The following is a 10,418-nucleotide window of genomic DNA, read 5'->3' on the forward strand; positions in this document are numbered from 1 at the left end:
TTCAAAAATGGTCCAATAAGGCTCAGAGTATAGCCTGGAAGTCTATAAACCCCTCCCAAATTGAAACACTCGAATAAATTTATCAATTAGCCCAAATTTCCAAAAACGAGGAAATAAGCTAAATTCTCAATAGATTTTGACCATGATTGTAGATAGATAGCAAACGAAACATTAAAGTACAATTTACATTTATCCATAGGTTGAGTATGATCTCGCGAACAGCAGTTTGGACGAACTTCGACTTTTGAGTTCCGATCGAATTGAACAAGATGGTGTCCCGATCTCTCTTTCTCTCTATCCACCCGTTGTTAAAGAGAGTTTCCTACTAGTCTCTAATGACAAGGTATAAGTTTGAGAAAAATTCGAGTCCATTCACTGACCTTTGTTTATCCCTGGACAAAGTTACATCCGCCATCTTTGATGGAAGTTTTTTTTTGAAAAGGGTACTCGCTAAGAAGCCATTGCAGTATTAAAAATTTCATTCAAACGGCGCTACATCATCAAAAGTATTGGAGGAAAAGTAGACCTAGCGCCCTCGAAGCATTTACACCGCTATTGAGTAGTTCTACCATTTGGGTACCACTTTTCAAAAAACCTCGATTAAAGATTTTGCTTGGCCGGGATTGAGAAACTTGGTCCAGGATATATAAAAGTCAGTGGTCCTTCTCCCCCAAGCGGGATAAAAATATATACTGAGGAAATCTTTCATGAAAGTAATTAACGCAACGCTTTACTTTTTCCCAAAAAACAGATGAAATCATTTACAGTATTATTTCGAATAAACGCCTCGGTCGTTTATTAATTTTTTTGTTTTTAAAGAAGGGCGTTTTTTCGAGCGGGCGTTTAAAATAAGGAGGCGTTTATTAAAGTAACCGAGGCCACTTCAATATTGTGAATTGGAACCTTACTTAATTTTTCCATTATTTTGTAATTCAGAGTCTTCAATAATTTGTAGAAATAAGCGGAAGCCGTTTTATCTTTAACTTTCTATCATTTCATTTACAGTACAAACTGAAGTTATTCAACACAACCACAAAAATGTGTCGTCATACTTTCCTTGGACCAACTTATGGAACTCCTATACAAAAGTACGCCAAAAATCTTTTTATTTGTCCTCATTTTATATTTTCAACTAAATACAGCTGACACTCTCTAATTCGATAATATTGAAAGTCACGGTCAGCAAGAAACTCTCATAAACGATACTTAGCCTTAATTATTGACTTTCCTAACACAATTAGAATTAGGAGGAAAATTATGGTTATCAATCACTTTTTTAGCCTGTACCACCCACCCCCGGGCATTTTTTATATTTTGAAAAAACTTGCCGTGTGTCGAACCTTCAACGAAGAAGAGTTTAGCACAGGCTACCGTAAATGACCAATTAAGCTGCCCAGCTCGAATAAGCGCCCCCTCAAAAAGTTGATTTTTAAATAAGCGCCCCGGGCGCTTAATTGGTCATTTACGGTATCCCTCTTTTAATTTTCGTATTTCTTCCCCTGCCTATATTCTAGGATCTCCGTTTTGCCAACTACAGACGACAAAACCTGCAAACGTTTCATGGCTTATTGTACACAAGATAAAGTATGTTCAATCTTTTCATTTTTATCCTTAATCGAGAAGCATGGTATTTGAAGTACAGCTAACCCTCTCTATAACATGGATCCGCTCGGGAAACACAAATTTGTTCGAGTTAAGGACATTTCGAGTTGTGGAGTAAGGTTTATAAGGCATTGTTAACTGAAGGGGTCATAAAATTTGTTTGAGTGAAGGAGTCATTCGAGTTATAGAGGTTCGAGTTAAAAAGTCTCTATTGTACTAGCAAAAAAATGCTATTCAACGATATCATTATCAAGGACTTTCCATTAAGTGCCAACACGTACATTATGTATGCATTGACCTCCGTTTGATAGAGAATTACTAAACTGAAGACTGAATTGAGATTGGAACTCACGACCTACTTACACGCATTACTAGTGCAACTGCTCTTCTGACTGAGCTATCCAGTCCACAATGGTGGCAATTTCGGGAACAGCGTCGGGTTTTGGACTCAATCACTCCAGTAACCACATGTAGCGTGAGATGAACATCACCATCTATGATGCCACAAGGGATACCAATGACACTGCGCGTTTCGATATTTAACGATATCATTATCAAGGAGTTACCATTAAGTGCCAACAAAATGCTAGTGAACAAACTTTGGTTAAAATTGAGATATATAGGGAGTAATGGTGTACATTTAATAGGAGAGAAACAGCAGTAGCGTAGACAAGAGGGGTGCAAATTTTATGTAGGAGAGCAGATTTTTTATGACATACCTAGTATTTTTATCTATTCATAATAATTATAAATAGATAATTACTGTGTCATAAAAATCTGCTCTCCTCCACAAATTTCGCACCTTTCTAGTCCTGTCTACATTACTGAACAGGTCATACGGTTGAAAAGATACAAGTGAAAATCCGACTCCATTATTTCATTCCTCCTTTTATTTCCTTTAGATTGGACTTTCCATGTTTCCATTGGACGGGAACCCCTTCAAAAGTATGGCTCTGATCGCTCACCCTAACAAAGTAAGAGCTTTTAATTCCTCTGGAGAGTTTTATGTCTTCTCTGAGAATTTTTCGATCGATCAAAAAAATCTCTCTGATTTGTCTTTCAGACAAGATTCATAGATACATAGATTACGTCGAGATTAAAATTTATTTGATACTCGAAGTTCCAGGCAACTATTCGTTGCGATATTCAGTCTTCGACAAAATAATTGACGTCTTTAGTGTTTCCAAACTTTCTATCTATTTGATATCCTTTAGGACGATTTAAACCGTTGCGTAATATTTTGTGCTTGGTAATAACATGTCACTGTTCCTTGTTTCTCTCTTTTCGCACAGGTTCATGATCTGGTCTGCAGTTTTGACGGCAAATATGTATTCACTGCTGGTGGTCAAGATACAACAGTCTTAATGTGGAAGACTGACACAAAGTATATTTTACTGACCAACTTTTCGAATTTCTATGTTAATCTCTCTTGTAATGCAATCAAATTAGATGATATATAGACGAAAAAATTCTTTTAACCCAAAGAATGAAATATTATCCTTATAAAGGGATTTAGAAGGTTTGTTATTATGATTCTTATATCTTTTACATGTTTTTTCTTTTATAAGCATAACGTTTATAAGCATACGCAGGCTCAGTTTTGGGTACCTAAACAATGGCTCTATTGTTTGAGAACAATAGAATGCTAAGCATATTGCGAGCCTGATGTAGGGGCAGACACTTGCTTATAAAAAAAAACATGTATTACTTTCTATCTCTATATTTCCGCCCGAGAATGAGAATTGGATTAATGCAAATCCTTTTTCTTTTAGCGCCCTTGAAGCATCAGCCAGACTGGGTGGTGAAGGATTGACTCCATTTTACACCCTTTTGGAGGGCGGAAGAGAAGGAGAATTATTTTCTGAATTGGAAGAATATTTCTACTACGCCCAAATGAAACAGTGAGTGTGACAGACTTGATCTGTTTACGTCATTTTCGCGTGCTGAGTAGTACTTTCTATACTTTTCTTGACTGTTTATTTGGTTCGAGTGTTCAAATCTCGCAAACTGATGTAATCATCATCTTCATTCGATGTTATCGTCCGTTACAGTGATAGTATAGATGGGAAAAAATGGCGGTATGGCGTTATGTCGGTATACGTAAAAAAAATCGGCGGTAGAGTTTCGAAGAAACGGACGATAACTCTTTGGCATAAAAACGGTTTTCCCGTTTTGCTTGGACTAACCAGTTAGACTAGTTAGTCGTTCCGTGGTGATTGGCAAACTCTACCGGCTGTAAACTTATTTCGGTAAAAAGCATGTTCGCGAATTTTCTTGGATAGTCATTTGTCTTAGATTATAGCATAGTATACATCTTCCTTCGATCTTTGTCCAAGAGAACCCTAGGTCGGAAACAAACAATAACTCTCTCTCCACAGTTCATGAACAGATATTATTGTCCCGGACTCTAGCGTTTCCAGATCTGTTTCCGGCTTGAGGCGCTTGAGGACATTCTCGACTTCATCGAACGCTTAGGACCGACAGAACACCAAATAAAAGACCTTGTAATATTTTAAGTCTCACATTTTTTTTTAAAAAAAAAGATTTAAAATTTCTTTTTTTTCATCATTTCAGTCAAGGAATTGACACAATGGAAACACGCGAAGTGTCCGGAACTATTCCTCTGTCCGAAATACCTTTCGTCGTTCGAGCGCTTGGTTTCTATCCCACCGAACAACAGGTAAGTGGAAGACAGTTCTGTCATTGCATAAATCACAATAATCAAGTTTAGACGAATCGATGATGTCAGATTGCTCGATCGGTAATCAGAGCCATATAATTATCAAGAAAAGTCATCTTTCAATCCATCAATTAAGAATTTTAAAATGAGTACCTTATCGGCCAAAACTTAGTCGGCCTTAATTTAAATCGGCCTTAATTTTTAGTCGGCCCTAATTTTAGTCACCTCGTCAAAATTTAGTCACTAAAGGCCGACTAAGTTTTGGCCGATAAGGTACATAACACAAGAAGATTTTCTTCTTGTAAAATTGATAAATGTGAGTTATGTTTAATTTTAAAATTTTTAGTTTTGTTTGATGGATTGAAAGACGACTTTTCTTGATAATCATAAATTGCAATATAACAATTTCTTCCATCTCAATTGGATTTCCGTCTGAGGGAATCGAGGAACAGAAAGAAAAGCTCTTCCATCTAAATTCAACAAAATTTAGTAAAACCTAATCTTGCCTAATTTGTTGTTCAAAGTCCATTTTCGTCTGAGATAAAAACTTTGTCTTGACCACACTGAGTTTTAGCAATTGTGTAACGTTACCAGTGAGAGCACTTATTTTTGTTACCTCGCAAAATAAGCAAATTTTTCTCGTTCATAAGAAGGATAAATCTGAAATTGACTAAGGTCGTTTTCCTTCGAACCTCATTTTCACTTTCTTCGAACCTCGTTTTCGTTTTAGATAGAGGAGATGACAAATGAAGTGAAATTTAGTTCTTACGTGGAAACCGGCCATTACGTCAATCAAGTCGATCTGGAAGCCCTTATCAAACGTGAGTGAACATCTCCTCTCATGATCTGATATTCCAATGGCGGATTGGCGGCCGACCACGCTAAGGCTCTAAAAGTGTAGGCCAATTTTCTTATCGGAGAGGAATAATAGTCGAACTTTTATGCACTGCATCCCTAGCCAAGGTTCAGAAGCATAAGCCTGAAATTATTTTGGTTGGACCCGCCCAATCACCTGAAAACGAGGGCTGGGGTTCAGGCCCCTCACTGCAAAGTCTGTGACGCAGCCTAGCGGAATTCCGTAATATAAATGTTGAAGATTTTCCCGACCTTTCCTCTTCTTTTGATTGTGATCGATCCTATTTCACATTTTCCTCATATCTCTTGACCCCTTCTTGTCGATGAAGTCTTGGAAACTAATTAATAAAGTAAAAATAATCTACTTTCTGCCAGAGTTTTACATTGGTTGTCAAAACTTTCTTGAAAACTCACTTTTCCAATAAAGTTCAAAAAACTCCCTAGTTCTAGATTTAGTGACCCTAAAATTCTTGCAAGATCAATATCTTTTTTTTTTATTCTCAATCGGTTAGTATACATCAACCATCGACCAGCATTTGGTTTACACCCTGATCAACTAGTGAACGCGTTCGAGAAGATCGGATTAATCGGAGAAGAAGGAGATGTTGAAATTCAAAGAAGTGAATTGCTCGCCATTCTTCAAGACAAAGGTCTGTTTCTCTACCCATTCCCCGGAATCCCCTCTCAAAAGTGTTGTCCTCTGTGTTGAGCTATATGACGCTCGCCTCGCTACTTTGTTTATATTTAAAGCCGCCATATTTGTTTACTTCTGAACATTACGTCATTTATTAGAACTTAGTCTTTTTAGCACCACATTTTTCTTATCTAATGTGGTAGACGTTTTTTATGCTAGTTACAGAAGATTTCTTAGAACTGAAGTTCACTTCTACGAATTTACTTTTACTGTGTTTTCTGGAATTCCTTCATCATGAGCATACAAGATTCGACATGCTGCAAATAAGCAAACTAAAGGGTGATTTGAAAAATCCCGACAATGATCCCGCCCAAGAGTTCTTAACAAAACCATAGTAAACCATCCATTAGTAAACACTATGCACTGGTCAAAGGTCGTTCAGTTCCTTTCCATTTAAGCTAACCCTTAAATTCATCATCAAGTTCTTGATGGATGAAATAGAAATAAAATCATCCTTAGATACTGTTGATTAGATCTACTTTTATGAATTTCATTATTTTAAAAAATCTAAATTTCTGGTCTGCAATTTGATTCGTTAACTTAAAGTCTATTTCAAATAACTTTTGATAGAATATGAACTAAGTAGCGATTTTGTGCTCGTTGGAAAGGTTATCGGGAGTGGGATTTGATTTTGATAAAAAATTTGATGAAATATCGAAAATGAAGAAGAAAAACGAAAAAGAAAAAAATCAACTTCTTGTATATTCATGCTATGGACATGAATTTCACACACGGGAAACTTTAATCTTAGCTCTACTAAAATGTGAAAATATTTTTGAAAAATATTCTTCCAATCGGAAGATTGCCAGCTAATTTGAAATGGACTTTAGTTATACTCCAATGTGAATATATAAGTCTGATAAGTCGATGAGTTTTTTCCCCTCACTTATGAAAATGAATGTACCTCACGAACCACAATAACGATAAACTAACAGGTGAAGAACTCTCTTTTTCAGAATATTACATTAAAGTTCGATTCTGTTTTACTTCAGGCGAACATTTATCGGAAGGAGAATTAGCCGAATATTTGTCGTCGTTATTCGGTGGAGGAGCGGACGCCGATAATTTTTCGTTAGAAGATTGTTTACCGGAGAAGATTTCCATTTCCATGTTCGCTAAACAATTGTTAGGATTGGAACTCGTTTCTGAGTGATACCTTGGCTTGATGTAAACTTTCTTGTTGATAAATTTAATTTCTTTATTATATTGAGAATGAGTAAAACCTTTCAACTTCCTAGGATGTGTGTATGGGTAATGCCTAATTCGGAACTTGAATTTTTTGAGTCACTAAATTTTTGAAAAATTATACAAAATATTTTGTTCAAATTAACCAAGCACTCGTTGTCTCGTCTGTAAATTATATTGATTGAAAAAAAGCTCTATTTTTTAACTGTATATATTTCGCTAAAGCTAATGATTGTATTAATATATGTCCCGCTTCCATAAGAATGTGTAAATAAAATGCAAAAATTTGTCAAAATTATCGATTTTCTTGGACCAAAGTTAACTTCACACCAAAAACAGTGCTGTGTTTGAAATAGCCTGGGTATCCAGACTCAAAATTTCAGAAAAAAACACTCTTACCTCAACATACAAAGTTTCTAAAATTTTAGAGTCTGGTGTAACTAAAAAAGTTGGGTACAGTTTGTTTGATACAGCCTGTGAGTGAACCCTTGTTGACAGACTATCAAAACTTTGTAAACCCTGGCAGACACACATAATTAACTTACTGTAAAACCTCTTTTACAAACTCAAAAAACTTTCAAAACTACTTTAAGCTATATCAAAACATCAGCCACATTTATAAAGGCTCCTTTCCAGCGGCCATTTTGTTTAGAAATGAACCTGCGTTTTCATTTTCATTTGTTTATCTTTTTTTGCAAGGTCAGCTTTTTCCATAAATTATGCGCGCGCATCGAAAAATATCAAAAACCCCGCGAAAATTCTGCTCAGTGACTGGGCGCGTACTGACCAATTAGAGACACTCGCATATGCAGGGATAGATATCCCTGCAGACGAGTTACTTGAACCAGACCGTAAACCTGAGACAAAATATTAAAAAAACTAGACGGTGAAATAGTTTACGGTCTGGATATCCAGGCTATGTTTGAAATTGAGATTTTAAGACAGTTCTGTTTTTTCGAATACTTTGGCAACATTTGAGAAAGAAACTAGAATAAAATATTTCCAAAATTGTCAAAATCTCATCAACAAATTTCTGTAAGAGGCATTTAGATCCTTAGAGGACAACATTTTCAAGTATATCTGAGTAACCATTCACAACGTTCATGATGTGGACGACTGAAAAAGAAGTATACAAAATGCAATGTAATCTTTCAAAGTAAGAACGCACGTTGGCAAAAGGAGCATTTTTCAACTGATGAGGGGAATATTAAAACAGTGAAGACATTTTCTATAATCGAAAGCTGAATACGAAACCCCCCCCCCCACCCAAAGATGTTTGAAAGAAGAGAGATGGGCCTGTAGTTTTCAGCATCAAATGGAGAGCCCTTATTTTTGAAGACGGGGATGACTTTTGCTTCTTTGAGTTGACTAGGAAAGATACCAGTAAAGAAAGAAAGATTTATGATATCTGCAAAGATTGAAGAAAGACTTTTCAGATTTGAGGAGATAATTCGAAAAGGAATGCTGTTTGGACCTGAAGCTTTATGTTCACTGAGAGATGAAATAACTTTGGAGATTTCATTTTTGGAAGTTGGAGAAACAAGAAAGTGATTGACGTTTCGATTGTCATTCTTCAGCCATTCTGAGAAATGATGACGCGTGTAAGGAATTTTAGAGAGCGTATCTTACCTGCAATAGTAGAGAAAAAGTCGTTAAAAACTTCAGAAACTTCTTCAGGATTAGAAGATAAAGAGTCATTGATATTCAAGGAAATGCCAGTGGAAGAAGAAGAAGAAGATATAATCTCTCTGACGCCTTGCCATAGTTTGCGAAGATTACCAGAATTTTGAAAAAAGTAACGAGAATAGTAAAGTTTTTTACTTGCACGAATAAGAGACACAATTCGATTTCGATAAAATTTATACCTACCACGGAGAAATTTTTTAAGATCAGGTGAAGAATCAGGTACTCTCAGATAGTCGTTGTTAAGGTTATCTCTGATTTCCATGGAGTAACGAATGCCTTTGGTGATCCAAGGTTTTAGTAAGAGATCAGCCTGACGTCTGGTCAATTGTTTCAGGGGAACATGCTTGTCATACAAAGAATTAAATCGAGTTATAAAAGAGTTAAAAGACGAGTCAACATTTCCCCTTTCAATATCAAGAAGACCTTTCCAATCCAGCTTTGTTTGATAACTTTTATTTGGACTAACATTTTTGAAAGAAATTTTTACAGCGTTGCTGATCTAAGATTGAAGTTTCATTGCTGTGAAAATGGTAATTAAAGTGCTTTTCTACAGGGAGATACCAACCTTTTTTTAATACGACAAATTCTTGGAAAGTTATGGCCAAAAAGTAAAACACTGCATACCTTTTTGACGTAGACTTTCATCTCGAAAAAATCAGCAATCAAGTCTACAGTGTTAACCGAATTCAGCAAATATGTCGTTTCTTCAAAAAATTTTTTAGCAAATAGTCAGAAAATTCAGCGGGGACGGTAAAAATAATTATTCTGCAGTGAGGTTTTGATTATTTTTAGTGGTGACAAAAATTAGAGTATATTTTCCACTGGGGACGATATTTCCAGTGGGAAGGATTCTCAGTGAATCTGTGAGAAGGGGTATGTATTGTAACTATTGTTACTTTCTAGGTTTTCCCTTTGAACTTGAAAAAATGCTTCTCATTAATTTTGAAATACAAAATAGATTGAATGTAAAATAATTAATCCCCGTCGCTGTAACGAAGTTAGCCTGGGCATAATTTCAGAAAAAAAGTCTTACCTCAACATACAAAGTTTCTAAAATTTTAGAGTCTGGTGCAACTAAAAAAGTCTGATACAGTTTGAATGGCACAGTCTAGGAGTGAACCCTTGTTGACAGATTCTCAAAACTTTAGAAACCCAGGCAGACACACATAATTACTTATCATAAAACCTTATTTATACAAACTCAAAAGCCCTTCAAAACTACTTTAAACTACATCCAAACGTCAGCCACATTCATAAAGGCTCCTTTCCATCAGCCATTTTGTTTAGAAATGGAAGCGGATGTCGAGTGGTTTACTCGGAACACGCTGTCTATGGTTTTCAAGGGTCCAAAATAAAGAATCAAAGTATTTAAATATGCACAAAAATTTATTTGGGGTGGTTTGACCACTGAATAATAAAATTGAAAGTGTTATTGAATATTATGAAAAAATGAATCTAGCTAAGGACGCACCAAAACAAAACCACACACGAAAGAAGCTTCGAAAAAATTCGCGTGTATTGTGCGTCTTATTGCTAACAAATGGTGGTGAAAAATGTAGACGTTTTCAAAAAACGGAAAATTGAATAATATGTTGTCCAGGGTTGCTGTCATCTCACAGTCAAAGCCACATTAAAAAGAACATAAACGCTAATGTCGAATGTCTCGGTGAAAACCCTTTGCGATGGGACTGACGAACAAAAATGCACTTGTGATTT

At 35.9% G+C, this 10,418-nt stretch overlaps 1 protein-coding gene across 2 annotated transcripts in view; it reads left to right on the forward strand.

Moving 5' to 3' along the window:
* The window catches only part of LOC136812437 (cilia- and flagella-associated protein 251-like), a 68,286-nt gene extending 60,975 nt beyond the window's left edge, over positions 1–7,311 (forward strand). For both annotated transcript variants that reach the window (XM_067068934.1, XM_067068935.1), the window contains exons 17-26: positions 200–343; positions 1,006–1,088; positions 1,515–1,584; positions 2,505–2,576; positions 2,895–2,986; positions 3,375–3,503; positions 4,177–4,282; positions 5,013–5,103; positions 5,650–5,787; positions 6,824–7,311. In XM_067068934.1, the coding sequence (XP_066925035.1) occupies positions 200–343; positions 1,006–1,088; positions 1,515–1,584; positions 2,505–2,576; positions 2,895–2,986; positions 3,375–3,503; positions 4,177–4,282; positions 5,013–5,103; positions 5,650–5,787; positions 6,824–6,984 (1,086 nt within the window). In that variant the 3' untranslated portion in view covers positions 6,985–7,311. The remainder of the gene's footprint in view (positions 1–199; positions 344–1,005; positions 1,089–1,514; positions 1,585–2,504; positions 2,577–2,894; positions 2,987–3,374; positions 3,504–4,176; positions 4,283–5,012; positions 5,104–5,649; positions 5,788–6,823) is intronic.
* Positions 7,312–10,418: the final 3,107 nt, after the last annotated feature.

The sequence above is a fragment of the Clytia hemisphaerica genome, unplaced genomic scaffold (genome assembly GCF_902728285.1).
Source record: "Clytia hemisphaerica strain Z4C2 unplaced genomic scaffold, Clytia hemisphaerica genome assembly, whole genome shotgun sequence".
Classification (NCBI taxonomy): domain Eukaryota; kingdom Metazoa; phylum Cnidaria; class Hydrozoa; order Leptothecata; family Clytiidae; genus Clytia; species Clytia hemisphaerica.